The sequence below is a fragment of the Callorhinus ursinus genome, unplaced genomic scaffold (assembly GCF_003265705.2).
Source record: "Callorhinus ursinus isolate GAN/ISIS: 27379988/994484 unplaced genomic scaffold, GSC_fseal_2.0 scaffold7, whole genome shotgun sequence".
Lineage (NCBI taxonomy): Eukaryota > Metazoa > Chordata > Mammalia > Carnivora > Otariidae > Callorhinus > Callorhinus ursinus.
In genome coordinates this window covers 9905040-9921729 of record NW_027397069.1, presented here as the reverse complement: position 1 = coordinate 9921729, position 16690 = coordinate 9905040, and the positions used below count along the sequence as shown (strand labels likewise).

The 16690-nt window shown below is 39.6% G+C and overlaps 1 protein-coding gene across 2 annotated transcripts in view; it reads right to left on the bottom strand.

Moving 5' to 3' along the window:
• UGGT2 (UDP-glucose glycoprotein glucosyltransferase 2) overlaps positions 1–16690 on the bottom strand; it is a 178333-nt gene that overhangs the window by 99704 nt on the left and 61939 nt on the right. For both annotated transcript variants that reach the window (XM_025875171.2, XM_073894385.1), the window contains 2 exons: positions 11742–11833; positions 6722–6872 (listed from right to left, as the gene is read on the bottom strand). In XM_025875171.2, coding sequence (XP_025730956.1) covers positions 6722–6872; positions 11742–11833 — 243 coding nt within the window. The remainder of the gene's footprint in view (positions 1–6721; positions 6873–11741; positions 11834–16690) is intronic.

The following is a 16690-nucleotide window of genomic DNA, read 5'->3' as shown; positions in this document are numbered from 1 at the left end:
AGGAGCTACAATAGCTTAGCAAATGGACACAAGATGGGTCATGGTGTTAGAGGATGACTTTCTGAGAGAAGTGAAGAACTTAAAAGACTTAAAATTTACATCTTTTGGGTTTTCTCTAGGGAGTGACATCAGCTAAAATGGCTGAGTAAAGGATTTCAAACTCCACCCTGACACAAAAGCAACAAGAAATTAGAATATTGGGGGGAACTCAACATTTTAAGAACTATGAAAACTAACCAAAAGCTTGCAGCAACCTTGAGAGTATTTAAGAAAAATGGCTGAATCTCAGTCAGAACCATGAGGTATGTAGTGTGAAAATTGTCCTAGACCCACCTCGTGCTCCCAAGCTTATCAGTAGCCTTGAAAATGACAGCCTGAATTCCAGTATCAATACTGGAGAAAGCAGAACGGACCTCATTCTGAAAGAATTTTAATTTTTGTTTGAACTGTCTGGTGACTCCCTAGAAAACCCACTAAAAGGGCTTGTCTTTATCCTGCCTAACTCATAACAGTGTTAGAGCTGCTACCCCGTTTTGTGGAAAACAATTACAGGCAAATGTTTTAGTCGCTCCTGCCTGCAGCAATAGAAAACAGTTGGGACGAAAGCAAAGCAACCAAAATCTAGTGAGGAAAGGTTGGGGAATGAGAGGTTTTGGGAAACAGAACTTTGAGAAGTTCGGACATATTCTTGGGATTCTAAAAGGCCGTGCACAAGCCCAGGGAAGACTGAGAAGCCCCAAGTTCCCTCCTCTGGTTTACTCTGAAGTCTGTGCAAGCGACAAGTGAAGGCTAAGGGGAATGCAAGCTGCCTGGCTGAGGGTCCGACGTGTGCTTCTCCCTCTCCATCTGCCACACACACATAGAGCCCCTGTGCAAGACTGGGAGGCTTTTGGGGTCCAGGCATTTAAGTAAAATCTCTGTCTCATACTGAGTAGATGACTAGGTGAACTAACAGAGACTTCTGTAGCCACACATAAGAAAGAATACAGGCTTTACAAAATTAGTTCAGAGATGTCACTAAACAAGTAATCAAAACAGCAAACAGCAACAATAAACCCAGGGAAGGTAAGAATCTGACTTTCAGAAGTGCCATACTGTAATATTCGAAATGCCTAGTTTTCAACAAAAAAATTCAGAGGCACTGAAAAATCCTAAAATAAACATAAGAAAAACAATTCTATTTACAATAGCATCAGGAAGGATAAAATACTTAGAAATAGGTTTAACAAGTATGAGACTTGTATACTGAAAGCTACAAAAGCTACATCATTGAAAGATAATAAAGAAGATCTGAATAAATGGAAAGACATCCCATATTCATGGATCAGAAGACTTAATATATTAAAATAGCAATATTCCTTAAATTATCTATGTATTCAATGAAATTTCAATAAAAATTCCAACTTTTTTCCAGAAATGGAAAGCTGATGATGTAATTCATAATGAAAGGCAAGGGTCCTAGGACTGCCAAGATAATCTTGAAAAAGAACAAAGTTGGAGGACTCACAATTCCAAATTTCAAAACTTACTCCAAAGCTACGGTAATCAAATAGTGTGGTGTTTGCATAAGGGGAAGATATAGATCAATGGAACTAAATTGTGAGTCCAGGGATAAACCCAGTATCTGTGATGAGCTGATTTACATCATTATGGGGCTTGGACGGGAAATTGCTGTTACAGATTATGGGGCTCACTGTCAGTAGCAAGTTACATCCTTAATCTGGATAAAGAATTCCTTTCTTCTGCCTGTGCTAATTGATGTTTATTAGTTTTGAATCTTATCACTGTCATCTTGGTGACAAAAATGAAGAATTAGAATTGTTTTGAGAGAATGACAAATGGCCAGGATGACTTGGGAACTTTAAGGAAATTAAAATGATCATAAGCACCTCAGGAATATGACTACAGCACAGACATCACAGGATAGAAAACAGAAAACTGCAACTAGGGGCAGGGGTAATTTAGGTGGAATATGACCAAAGTCCCCTCCACTGTGGACTGAAAAGGAATTACAATCCAAAGGAGCCAAACATACAATCAGATGGCTGTTTTTACTGACTTAAATGAGATACTAGTGAAACCTGAGGTACCGTGGCAAGGCTAAAAACAGGAAATAAAACTACATAAAATTTAAATTGTGTCTTCTGATATCTGGGACAGAGAAACCGAGAATGGTTAACCAGGGATGGGAGAATACCCAATGACTCTCTTGAGTTTTTACTCAACTGTTAAGCAAGCAACTTTTAAGAAATAAACTGCCAAGGTTTGTTTTGGGAAGGGTATAAATACAGAGGTCAGAAGTAATGTAATTCAGTTACTCAGCTTTCTCTGTAAAGACAAAAAGTGGAGAGACAGATCCAGGGGGAGAAATAGAATTAAAAGCAAAGTATTGCTTTCATTCTTGAATAGCTCTGTTTTAGCATTAAGATATCCAACAGATTTTCTGAGTGCTTCCTATGTGATAGGACCTGATGGATGTTGAAGATATTTAACAAAGTCCTGGTTTTTGTGGAGCTTACAGTCCACTGGAAGATTATACATAAACTAATAAATGCATAATAAATGCATATCATATTGGGTGGTAGCAAATGCTATGAAGCAAAAATCAAGCTTAAGTGTGAATTAATTTTGCTGCTCTAACAGACCAAGGTGAAAAGAGTGCTCAGAACTCAGGGCTCTGCATTTTGTGCAGTTAATTTTATTTTTTTCAAGTAGGCTCCACGCCCAGTGTAGGGCCCAACACCGGACTTGAACTCATGACCCCGAGATCAAGACCTGAGCTGATATCAAGAATAGGATGCTCAACCGACTGAGCCACCCAGGTGCCCTGTGTCAGTTAATTTTTTTAAAGGAATCTACAGAATAAAGTGTCACAAATAATTATCTACTGAAAGTAGGCACTTTCGAAGTGGAAAAGTAAAAGCATTTAATTAAGACACAGAACTTCCCTTAATAGTATGCAAAAAAAGATATTTAAAAAATTAAGCTATTATTTAGTTTTGTTTTTTTTTTAAAGATTTTATTTATTTATTTGAGAGAGAGAGAATGAGAGATAGAGAGCACGAGAGGGAAGAGGGTCAGAGGGAGAAGCAGGCTCCCTGCCGAGCAGGGAGCCCGATGCGGGACTCGATCCTGGGACTCCAGGATCATGACCTGAGCCGAAGGCAGTCGCTTAACCAACTGAGCCACCCAGGCGCCCCTATTATTTAGTTTTAACAAGGAATAAAATTCTGATACATGCTACAACATGGATGAACCTTGACAGCAGTAAGCCTAATGAAATACACCAGGCTGAAATGGACAAATAGTGCATAACTCCACTTTTATGAGGCACTTAGAAAAGGCAAATTCATAGGGACAGAAAGTAGAACCGTGGTTACCAGGGAGCTTGAGAGAAGGGAGTGGGGAGTTACTGCTTGATGGGTACAGAGTTTCTGTTTGGAATGATGAAAAGGTTCTGGAAAAATGGATCATGGTGAAGATTTTATGACACTGTGTATGTACTTAATGCCACCACGTCATACACTTAAAAAGGTTAAAAGAGCATATCTTATATTTTACCTCAATAAAAAATTACTTCCTGACACTCTTAGCGGGAATAGAGAAGAACGCCTCCTCAGGCGCCCAAGAGCTGGGCCAGAGTCTGAGCCCTCACAGCCCAGCAGTGGTGAAGTGGACCGGGCGTGGGCAATGGGGACAGCAGCAGGGCTGCTCCTCCCTGGTGCTGACGGGCCTCTGCCAACCTGGGGGGACCAGGTAACTTTACGAATGGAGCTGCAAAGTTTCCTTATAGATGCCTTTCTTCTTCAGGGTGGTCTTGAAACTTACAGCCCTCCTTTCCTTACCAGGGCCCATGCTCCCAGTGCTCTTCTACAAATGTTTAAAAGCATAAGGGCTTAAAATAAAAGTCCCAAAGTATTAAGATTACTAACATGGTCATTCCTTTTTCTGATAAAACATTTTTAGAGAACACGTTTGTTAACTGAGCTTAAAGGTATCCAAGTCAAAGTAAAATCCAGCCAATGAGAGAAGATGGTCTAAAGAGCAGGAAAACACAGTAAGGACAGATAAACATTTATAACAACGCACTTAGTGCTCTAGAAAATACAATGGTAACTAATTCAGAACTTATGTAACTTGCCCTGAGTCTCAGGGAATGTACAGCATTTCTTTGGTGCTGTTATCTTTCTGTGATTCTTGGAGGGAGGACCAAATTTGTAGATGGGAAGGCTGGTTGGGTAGGACAAAAGTAACTGTAATAACTGAACATTTCCAAGAAAATCCCTTAAATTTTTACATGAGACAATTAGCAAGATGGTCAGAGAGGTTTTTTTTCCCATTTTTTTTTTCTGATCACCTAAGTCATACATACCCATTGCTAAAAATTTGGAATTTACAGAAAAGCATGAAAAAAAAACCCCACAACTACCTATTAAACCACATCACCCATTAATAACATTTTATTTCCTCTGGATCTTCTGTCCATCTTTATACATGATAGTATCATGTAAGTCTGTATTTCTTACTTAACATGAGAGCACAGCCATTGTTCCTGGTTGCTGAAGCATGATTATAAGCATGATTCTGAGTCTGAATAAAACACCCGAGCACATGGATATAAAATTTACAATATTTCTCTGTTATATACTTAACTCATTTCTATTTTGTTTTAAGAATATGCAGCAATGATCATATCTTTGGGAATAAATACTTTTCTCCATTTCCTACTATTTCTTGATGGTACTTTCCAGGGAAATTACTCAGATCAAAATCTATAAACGCTGGAAGGATGCCACAGCCACAGCTGCTTCCAAGTCTGCGCCAGTTAATAGTCTGTCCAGGTGTCCTTCTACCCTTCTGCATTTTCTCAGTTAAGCTGTAGTTTTTATTATTGGTTATTAAGATTATTACATAAAGATATTATCAAGGTATCTGAATTTTTATGTTATTATGAATAAATCACCATGTTTTCCAGATGGTTTTTGGAAATACAGCTTTTGACCTGCTTACTGTCACTTCAAACCCATTTTACTAAGGTCTTATTAATTAAAATGCTGTTTTGGGGGAGTTTTAGTTATATAATCTGCCAGGTAATACTTTTATTTTCTCATTTCTAATAGTTATACTTTTTTACACTGTTAAATCATGATGATATGGACATATTTATATTGATTGTGCTGTAATTAGAATGTTCTCAGAGTTTCATTGTTACAAATTATGTTTTATGTTGGTTTGAAATATTTACTTATTTTGTTCAAAGAATATTTGTTTATTGAATACCTACTAAAACCAAGGACATAATGGTGAGAAAAAAATGGATAAAATTCCTACTTTCAAGAAGTTTATATAGTCTAGTAAGAAACAAAGACATCAAAGAATCATAGGACAAATTTATAAAATTATAATAATTCACTGTGCAAAGTATATGGAAGGACTGGTAGTTCTGTAACATAATAAATATGTATATATACAAACACACACGTGTGTGTATGTGGGGGGGTAGAAAGGGTTAACTCAGCGGGCCAGCTTGCTTGCACCTTGTACATTCCCTGGAAGGGCCTGTTTCTGTGACAAAGGTTCTCTAGGTTGGCTTCTGAGAACTCACTCTTGAAATGTTCTGATACCGTTCCTCCCATGCTGAGGGTCCTGCTGCATGCTGTAGAGGTTTGTATGGAGTTTCTGTGAACATGAGGATGAATACCCGCTTTTCCTTGGAGGGTCTGGAGCTTCAGTGACTGAGATCAGTCACACAGGCATTACATTCCCACATGACAGACTCCTTTTCGAACCCTGAACTCCCGGGTCAGGCTAGCCCGGCATGGATTGTCACACATGAAATCAAGCATGTTGTCTATGACTCCATGAGGAGCAGCTTCTTGGAAACTCCCGCCTGGTTTCCTCTGGCCTTTGCCTCATGCTCTCTCTCCCTCTGCTGCTCTAATAGCTTGTAATGGAGAGTCTAACAACTGTGAGGCTTCCTGAGTCCCTTTAGCATATCACTGAGCCTGAAGCTGATCCTGGGGCTCCTCAATACAATGCCTATAATGAAAACATCTTCTAATCTGGGTAACTGAGGTCAGCTTCTCTCAGGAAGTACTGCTTGGAGCAAAGCCTGAAGGAAGCGTGGGAGTCGACTGGATAAAGAGGGGAAGCACTGCTTCCCCGGCAAGAGAGAGAAGGGAAAGTGGTGAGAGGAGTACTTCACAGTCTAAGAAACGAAAGGAGGGAGAGGGCCACTGACAGCCTCACAGGCCACACTGAGGATGGCACGGCACCCTCGCTGCAAGCGGGGTGAGGCGAGCAGACTCCCAATTTCCGCAGGTGGTAGCACAGACCAGACGCTTGGAGGCCCCTGTAAGCCGGCCAGGCAAGGTTCTCACGGTAGTAGGCTGTGTTCTTACATGCCTCAGATTTTAACTATTTGATGTTTTGTTGCTGTTGCTCATGGGGTTACTTGGTTGTTCGTGTTTGGTTTTTTTTTTTTTTAAAGCTGGAAAGGATCCTGAAGGAGTGAGTTCTTGAGAGGAAATGCAGAGAACAGGAAGAAGGGGAGAAAAGATATGAGAATGAGAGGGGGATGAGTCCGTATTTTCACTTTTCTTCTGAGTTCTGCAACCTCTTTCAAAATGCTTAAATTGATTTGAAAGCCTGCCAATATTTGGTTTTATATTAAGTCTTAAATCTAAAGGTTTTAAAAACAAGGAATTACATGAGCACTTACCATTACAGAAGAATGCCTAATATCTAATGCATAGGTAGGGTCCAAAACATGTGAGTTTAATTTTAAAAATTTGCTAATATCTTCTTTGTTGATCCCAAGATTACGGAGGCCATTCATCATTTTTCCTTCTAGTTTCAGCATATCCAAAAGACTTTTAAAGAAAAAAAATAAGTTTTATTTTGATTCGCCAAATTAAAAAAAAAACCTTTAAAGTTTATAGTTTTCTTAAAGCATTAGAAACGAATTCCACTGGTATTTTTATTAACAGCAGGAAAAAATATTATTAAACTCATTAACAAACAAGACAAGGAGTTCTAATTAGTTACCTAGGGTAAACTCATGTTGACTTTCTGTGTGTGGTGACAAAATCTTATTATTTAAAAGGTAAGGCAACAAGGTGTATTTATTACATTCTTTAGCAAAGAAGTGAAGATATGCTCACCCCTGAGTGAGCCAAAAATGAAGGGGAAAATATCCTAGGTCACTATTTTGGTAAATCTACTATTAAAACAAGGTAAGCTCAAATAGGACCTAAAATATAAAATTTTAGCACAGAAAAAGAGCCATTAAAGCATGAAAGTTCACATCTGTTTGAAATACATATAAAAATTTCTAATCATATATATAATACTCTGAGAGCTCTTAAACATGACAGAAAATACCACTGCTAAAAAATAACAACATCAATAAATAACCCTACTGGCAAAAAGTCTGGGCACTTTGAGTCTTTAAACGCCTACTGATCAAGCTCACACATGTGCAGGTAAGTGCCATGTTCTTTCCTAACACAGTGCCTCTCACAACCCCTCAGGAAGTCCCAAGTGGTGCAGGTGAGGCCCAGACAGGTGGTCTCTCACCCAGGTCCCGCAGCTGGTACACAGAGTGGGGATATGAAAGTTGTGGGAAGACAGTGCCTCCCTGTAGCTGTAAAGATAAGGCTTTACCGATTGTGGTAAAGCGTACTTATGTTTGAAAAGGTAAAACTTTACCAGGCAAGGAAGAACTTTATTACTTTTTGAAACCAAGTGTTAAAATTCATATTTATAATATTTAACCTAACTGCTTCCTTAAAAAAATCCAATCATGGAAATCACTTTGCTTTTCAGAAATGAACAGAATCAGAATAAAGCAATATATGGATTTTAGTATACCATTCTCAGGGAGGTCTATAGAGATCCACACATTTTTATTTTTAAAGATTTTATTTTATTTGGGAGCACGTGGGTGGCTCAGTCAATTAAGCATCTGCCTTCGGCTCATCTCCCTCTCCCTCTGTCTGCAACTCCCCTTGCCTGTGCTCTATCAAATGAATAAATAAATCCTAAAAAAAAAAAAAAAAAAGATTTTACTTATTTGAGAGGGAGAGAGACAGAGATAGCAAGAGAGGAGGAGCGGGGAGGAAAGGGAGAATCGCATGGGCTCCATCCCAGGACCCTGGGATCATGACCCGAGCCAAAGGCAGACGCTTAACCCACTGAGCCACCCAGGTGCCCCTAGAGATCTATATTTAAAAAGTAAAGATCTAATATCTGAACTCTTACAAAAGCAGTTTTTTTTTTTTTTTTAAGTATTTCCAGTTGGCCTGGAGGACTTAGCTCTGAACATCTGTATCCTAAGGAGTTCTGACCACTATTTACAGAGCACACTTTTTAGCCTCCCCTCCAAACTGTTAGAGGATGCGTGTGGTAAAGAGAGCGCTAGCTTAGATACCACAAATCACCCTTCTAATAATAAGATTTAGTCTGGCTGTAACGCTACTTCATGTGTGGCTTCTTGAAGTTCTTAACCTCTTTGGTCTAAATTCTCTTATTTGTAAAATAAGAATTCTGGATTGCATTGCCAATGTTTTCTCCATTTTTAAAATTTTGTGATGCTTACTGATCAGACACTTTTTTGGGGCAAGAGAACTTTAGCAGCCCCATAGCTTTTGTACCTACCATCTTTGTCATCTCAACCTAGTGTCCAAGGAAAACCGTCAATAGAAAGACCAGACTGAGTTACAGGGTACACTGGAAAGAGCATGAAGTTTTAAATCCTGCTACTATTTGTCAGCTATGTCCCTATCTTTGTGTGACATTTGAGTCTTCATTTCCCTGTCTAAAAAAGAGAATGGTGGTAATCACTTTATAAGGCATTAAGATTAAATTAATTCCCTACTGGGCACACAGTTGCCCTCAATAAGCATGTTTCTTCCTTGCTCTTTTCAAATCTTGAATTTTGGCTACCAATTAAAAAAAAAGGTTCTTTAAATGTGCTAGGTCTGTTTATCAGGAAAACTCCTTATATTTCTGGAGTTTGAAACAATTAATATAATTTATCATGCTTCTCTTTTAAATAGTTACTATCTTTAGATTTGCTCAGAGCCCTTTACCAGCTTCTCCTGCCCTGGAGAGGAAACCTGGTTGCACAATCTGCCCCTTGCCCACCTGTGTGACCTCAGCTTCTTCCGGCTCCTCCTCACTCCACAGCCCCGCCACAGGAGTGGATTTTCATTTTCTCAAATGTGCCACTGTTTGCAGAACCCCCACCCCCCACTTTGCCTGATCTGTCCTTTAAGTGTTAGCTTAAATGATCACTTCCTTGAAGAAATCGGACATTTCTACTGTCCCTATGTTCCATCAAGAACTAGTTTAAATCTCTGGAGTTAGATACTCCCAGAGCACTGCAATTTATCTTTTGTAAACTTACTGCACTATCATTACATATTTACTATCAGTTATCCCACTAGACCACTTATTTCTGTCTTCATCACTACACCCCCAATATCTACCAGTTTCTATAGCATAGTAGGCACTCAGATATTCACTGGATTGAATTTTAATATTGATTTTATAACACCGAATTTTAATGTTACATGCATTCCAAATACATATTTTATCAAGAGCCCCAAAGGATTCTGAGCCAGACAACTTCATTAAGATACAGAGAAAAACCACCCAAGTAGGGATATCAAGACACCTTTCTTATGTCTTTCTTTCTGGTAGGTATACTGTGGGGACACGGCTCAGGCAGAACAGGTTGGCTATCAAAATGATTAACATCCACTTTGTACCAGTTTGTCTGCTCAAATCCGTGGTTGAGGTGATTGCTTAGAGAAAAAGACGTGTCAGTGGCTCTAAGGTAGAGATGTGAGACACCATTTATGGACCTCCTCAAATTTACTCAGCCCTACCTGCCTTCCTCCCTGGCCCTGGCCTTCTGCTGCTAACCTCCCCGGGAGATGAGAGCCAAACTTGGACCAGGCCTTGGCTCAACCAGTGCCGACCGGCTGGGCCCACCAAGGCTCGGGCCCCTCCCATTACTTCCAGGGTCCGAAGGCAAGGACTGCATCAGTCCTCTATGACCCACAATGCAGGGAGAGATGGGCAGTGTAGGAAAGAAGCGTAAAATAATTCCTCACTCCCATTCTTTCCCCAAACGGGTAATTCTGCAATACTAGTCACAGGGGACCTCTCTCTGGATCTAGGATATAACCTCAGGAACATGACATTTTCCTTCCTTCTCCTCTTTCCTGAATCATTCTCTTCCAGGATCCACACTGATTTTATTCTCCATGTTCTGATTTCTTTCTGGGAATTATTTTGTGCTAAAAATGTCAGAAGATATAAACATCCTCACATCTTTTCTTGTCCTCCTTGAAGGCCCTTAGAGGAGATGCAGCTAGTGATCACATCAGTGAGGAACAGAATGTGTCACAAGTTGCACAGATCACTACCCACAAGCTGGAGGAACTAAGGTGGATCTATTTCCTGAATAACCTGCAGCCTTTCTAAATAACTGGGCAAAGTGTTCCTGCTATGAAAACCTTCCCAAAATCTACCCACCACTTACTCCCTCTCTTAAACCTGTTTTCACCATTCCTGAGCACAGATGGAATTTCTGTCCTGCTGAGGCTTGCAGGCCAGCAGCTAACAACCGCTCTACTCCTGCTGTGGATAGTGCTTACCCTATGTACCTTAGCTATCATTTTCCCCAAGGATCCAACTAAATAAAGAGAAAGCCTCATTTGAGCTACTGTATTTCTCAGTCTTTCGTACATTTTCCTACTCTTCCCAAACTGGTAAGAAAAGGAAATAAACATTTAATCAATTGAAGTTCAATGGAAGTATATCCAATTGAATTAAAATTGAATATCTGAACTAAAGTATTGTGTTTACTAAATTTATCTTATAAATACGAATTTTTAAAGTAGTTTTATGCTGCTCTTTAAAAGTAAAATAAATCCAGTTTGGTTTTTCTTCTATTTGGCTCATGACTAATTTGTGGATCAATGCTCATGACAAATACAAGACTTTCTAATTTTGCCCTACAGCACTTTTTTAAAAGATTTTACTGGGGGGGGAGACACATGAGCAGTGGGAGGCACAGAGGGAGAGGAAGAAGCAGGCTCCCTGCTGAGCAGGAAGACCAACATGGGGCTCGATCCCAGGACCCCGAAATCCGGACCTGAGCCAAAGGCAGACACTTAACTGAATGAGCCACCCAAGTGCCCCTGCTCTACAGCATTTTTGAAGATTTTTTTTTTGACCTACGAAAATAGACAACACCCTGAACTCTACAATTTCAAATTTCCTTTCTGACAAATACAAGTACTTTAAACTCTTTGTTAATTCCATTCTTCTGGGAAAATGTCCTATGTTCCTTTCAATTCCTTTCTGGAGGGTAGAGTCCCTGGCTGCTCAGTGCAATCCCATGGAACTTAACTGCTAAAGAACAGACCTACTAAGGAAAGAGAGTTTCCAAAAATACAAGTACAGGCGCAAGGTTTAGAAACTTCAGTTTTCACATCTGAGCAAATGTCTCCAAGGTCTCTCCCAGGTCTGCATTCTAAGACACTTGAGAGTATTCTAGCAAAATAACAGAAATGTTTTGCACAAAAACATGTCTTTGCTTTACCTTTAAAGTGATTATTTGCATTTTGGCAAATACTAAATTCAGGACGATATTTTCCCTTATATAAATCATAGTTTATATTAATATAAACTAATATACAGTTTTGTATTAGTAATTTAATACTTACCTAAAAGGATCATAAGCACTCATATCAACATGAAGTCCATTTATGAACAGACAAGCATCACCTGGCTGAATTTCAAATCTCTCATGAAGACCCTTGAAATAGAGCAGGGTAATAGTTAACCAAGTCATAGAACAACAGCGCGATCTATGCCAGGAGTTGGTAAACTTTCTATAGAGTTATACAGTAAATATTTTAGGCTTTGCTGGCCATATCATCTCTGTTGCAACCACTCAACTCTGTTCTGTAGCACAGAAGCAGCCACATACAACATGTAAACAAACGGGCATGACTGTGCTCCAACAGAACTTGTATTTATGAAGAGGTAGCAGGCCGGATTCGGCCTATACGTGGCTAGTAGCCTGCCCACCCCTAAGCTAAGTGATGGAAATCTCATGATAGGTTAGAGACACAAATACCTGAATATTTTGATTCTGCAATAGATATTAAAGTTCTAATTCTAGGGCACTTACCTAATACATCTTACACTGTGTGCATGTAGCCGCATACATACTTAGAATTTGATCGTTGCCACACTCCTAGACTTTAATATCCCAAGACTCAAAACTTTGGTGTATTTGTAAATATCTGTTGGAGATCACTCTAAATTCATAAAGGTGAAACACATAATGCAGTGTTTCAATGTTCATCTTTTTTTCATTCAGTAAATGTTCCCTGAGCACCTGCTTTGGGCTAGAAACCAATCCAGGCACTAGGGCAGTAACAAAAGTAAAGAATGTAATGTTCTTGCCAGTACAGAATAGTTGTTAAGATAGTGGTGAGGGGGTCATATCAACTTTAAATCCTAGTCTTGCTATTTAGTCATGGTAAGAGTTGGACAAAGTTACTTTGCTTCCATATGTCTCTGTTTCCTCATCTGGAAAATGGAGTACTTACTTCTCTCTCACAGGTAATAAAGTATAAATGTGATATATATCTGTGTCTGGTCACATAGGCAGCACTCACAAGTGAAGCTTTTATTACTATTATTATTAGGGCAGGCAAATTCATTTAAAAGGAAAAACAACTTCAAAACAGTACATTTCAGTGATGCCACATGGTAACTGACCTAACAGAGGTTAGTATAAATTATTCTAGAAAGACACATGAAGCAACTAACAAGAAGAGATTCAGAGAAGGTTTGGCAGAGGTGAATTTTTCTGTATGTTATCACTCACTACAACAGTTTACATAAAGAGAGAAGGAACTAAATTTGTAACAGGACAGAAAATATTTCCACTTGATTTATACAGAATACTAGCAAGAGGTTAAACTCTAACATGAGAAGATTCATAGGTGAAACTCTGATTTATCTTTATCTCTATGCCTTTTTATCAAACACTTATTCTAAGAAATCTGCATTCTAACTTCAAAATCTACAGATGCCTAATGAACTCATCGCTTATTTTCCCAAAACTTGCACTGAGCCCTCATACGCATTATGTCGAGCTCTCTCCAGCACTTCATTCATTTTAGGCATCTCAATAAGAAGAAGAAAGCACATCAAGCACACAGATCTATACTAAATTGCCAATTCCCTCCAGAATGTTGATGTTGGCTGCAGTGCCTTGAACAAAGATAGTCAAAACAGGGTAACCAATTGAACTCAGTGGATCTGACTGCTGAAATATTGTCTGTCAGTCTACTGGAGACTGCTGCTGACAAATTCTTTCTCATTCCCCTCAGAGGAGTAAGCCTTAGTTCCTGGAAAATTACCCTGAGTGTATGATTTAAGGCAGATTTTTGCAAATCAAGAGGTTAAGACTTCAGTTTCCGGCAATATGATGAACAAGAGATCCTGAAATCCTGCTAAAAAAAAATGCTAGATTAGTTTAAATAATCTATTAAAATAATAGATTAAAATATTAATAATGTCCTCTAAATAGATGCTTTAGCTTTTAAAAGTAAAGACTCCGTTTAAGGGCAGAGAAGAAGTAGGAATATGAGTCCAAGGATAGAGGCCAACACTGAAGGCCCTGTCCCTAGGAAATCTCAAACTTCCTCAGTGGCCTAAAGCTTGGGGCTTAGAGGGCTGATCTCAGAAGGACAGGAGGCGAAGCTTTGGGCCCACTCATGGCAGGGAGGAGCGTAAGAGATATCCTATGCACACAAATGAGTCTTAAACTCACAGTGAAAGGTGGCCTAGAAAATAAATTGCCCCACAGAAACAGCATAGAAGCTTGCTGGTCTCACCTTGGTTCTTGGTGAGGGAAGAACAGGTTTTCTTTCTTTCTTTTAAGATTTTATTTATTTATGTGAGAGAGAGAGAGAGCACGCACAAGCAGGAGAGGCAGAGGGAGAGGGAGAAGCAGACTCCCCACTGAGCTGGGAGTCCGATGCGGGACTTGATCCCAGGACCGAGATCATGACCTGAGCCAAAGGCAGATGCTTAACCATCTGAGCCACCCAGGCGCCCCAAGAACAGGTTTTCAATAAGAATTCATGACCTCTTTCATCTTCAAAAGAGCTTGAGGCTGATTTCACATTATTTTTAAGGTCCAAAAAATATACACAGACCTTTTATTTGAAGTGGAGTTAAGTTGGGAGTGCTCTTTGGCTTTGAGCAGAAACAAACATAAATTCCCAATGAGACACAGAACTTCATTCAAAAAAGGAGGGACTACATTGCAACATATCCCCCTTTAACAACCGAAGTAGCTGGGCCATTACCTGACGCTAAAAAATTCCAACTGAGTGGGGATCTCAAGAAGACTGGTTTGAGCTTTCTAATGGTAAATTTTTTTATAAATATGTCTGGAGGCCCTTAAGCTGAAACTGCACCCATCCTGAATTTAAAAATTGAAGTCAGATATATCTTAATGTAGGAGATGTCCTTTTGTTGTTTGTTTTTTCTCCAGGCTGAGTGATGAGAGAAGATCAAATTAAAAAAAAAAAACGTTCTACAGAAGAACTTTTGGAAAGGATATTCTAATATAGGAATTTTCTTTAGAATTCTAAAATATTCATACCTTTCAAGTAATTAGTTCACATAATTAGAAAAAGTGTGAGCTTTTATTTGGATTAGGTATAATCCTTTACTTGGATTTTGTATTTAAATACCTGCATTTGGTTTATTACATAATTATGAAATTGAAACAATGTTTCACAACTACTGAAGTAAAAAAAAAAAAAAGTTACCAGATTACCCTCTCACATCTCCATTTTATTCCCCTAAACAAAAAAGTTATGGAATTAAACAGCTCTTACAGTAAACAAAAACATACACATTGGACTGACATTTAAAATCACCAAAAGTAGGGGCACCTGGGTGGCTCAGTCGTTAAGCGTCTGCCTTCGGCTCAGGTCATGATCCCAGAGTCCTGGGATTGAGCCCCACATCGGGCTCCCTGCTCCTCGGGAAGCCGGCTTCTCCCTCTCCCTCTCCCACTCCCCCTGCTTGTGTTCCCTCACTGTGTCTCTGTCAAATAAATAGAAAAAAAATCTTTAAAAAAAATAAAATCACCAAAAGTAGATTCTGACCAATATCTGATTAAAATAACAATTCTGAACTTCAAAGGGAAATTTGCTGTATTTTGGAGTGAAAGCAGTTCCCTCCTGAATAAAACCAAACCCAAATTCACTTATATAACTTCAGCGTGGTCATATCTTCCGAATAATCTCTGCATGAGTTCAAAGTCAAACCATAAAAAAAACCTATACACAAAGAATTCTCATGCTCATTCAAGCACCTTTCACCCTGTCTCACAGCCCCTCTTGGTGGCCCAAAGAGGTGATTGGGGTGTTCTCCCCAGTTTCTTATTCATCCTTCTGGTGTTCCTTTATGCAAACACTAACACATACAAATAAATATCTTGTTTTCCCTGTTGTCTTTCACAAAAAAAGAGAGACTTGCTAACTAAGGGCACTATCAAACTTTTGAATTCGTAAAATCTGGTGTCTCAGTTTAACTCTGATCTGTATTTCTTATTATGAGTGAAGACAGATCATCTTATTACATATTAAAGACCACTATTATTTCTTTTTCGTATGTAAAACTTTTATTTACGTGTTGTATGGGAATTGTACTCTTTGTTGTGGATGGATGAGATGCCACAGCAGTGACCTACGTCCAGGGTGTTGGTGGGCCCAGTCCATGCTCAGGAACACTGAAGGGACACCCCAGGATTCCTGGTCTTCTAGTCACCACCACCCTCTCCTCCAAGGTTGGAACTCCAGGTTTTTTTTTTTTTTTTAGGTACCACTCACACTCATATCCTACGTGGTTGTGGGTAACATGGACTTCTAGTCCGATCGCATTTAGCCAAGATTAATAACATGAAATCCATGACCGTCTTTGTCTTTCTCCCAGCATGCTCCGAGACGGCTAACCAAGATGACCATATACACCATGATTATTTATTTTACTGATTAAATTCAGATTTCTTGCTCTGAACGCAAAGCTATGTCAAAATTATTTCACTGACTCCAAATGGAGGAGAGATGGAGAAGGTGAGGCAGCAGTGGCCCCGGGGACCCTGACCGGACTGGAGCAGCTGGGGGCCACCACAGATGAAGAGTGACAGGGCATGATGGCGCTAATGGGCTGTTGCTGGCGCGCACGTGGGGCAGGTCCCTACTGCTCTTTTAATGTTTCAGAGTATTCCTGGCTAGAATTCCTTGCCTATCTTTTTCACATGAATTTTTAGATTCGTCAAGTATCAGAAAAAAAGAAACTCTTGGTATTTTTGTTAGGTTCTGATTACATCTATAAATTAATTTAGAAGTGACTTTATTCTTCCAACATAAGAACGCCCATGGGGCGCCTGGGTGGCTCAGTCGTTGAGCGTCTGCCTCGGGCCCAGGACATGGTCCCGGGGCCTGGGATTGAGCCCCGCATCGGGCTCCCCGCTCCGCGGGAGGCCTGCTTCTCCCTCTCCCACTTCCCCTGCTTGTGTTCCCTATCTCACTGTGTCTCTCTGTCAAATAAATAAAATCTTAAAAAAAAAAAAAGG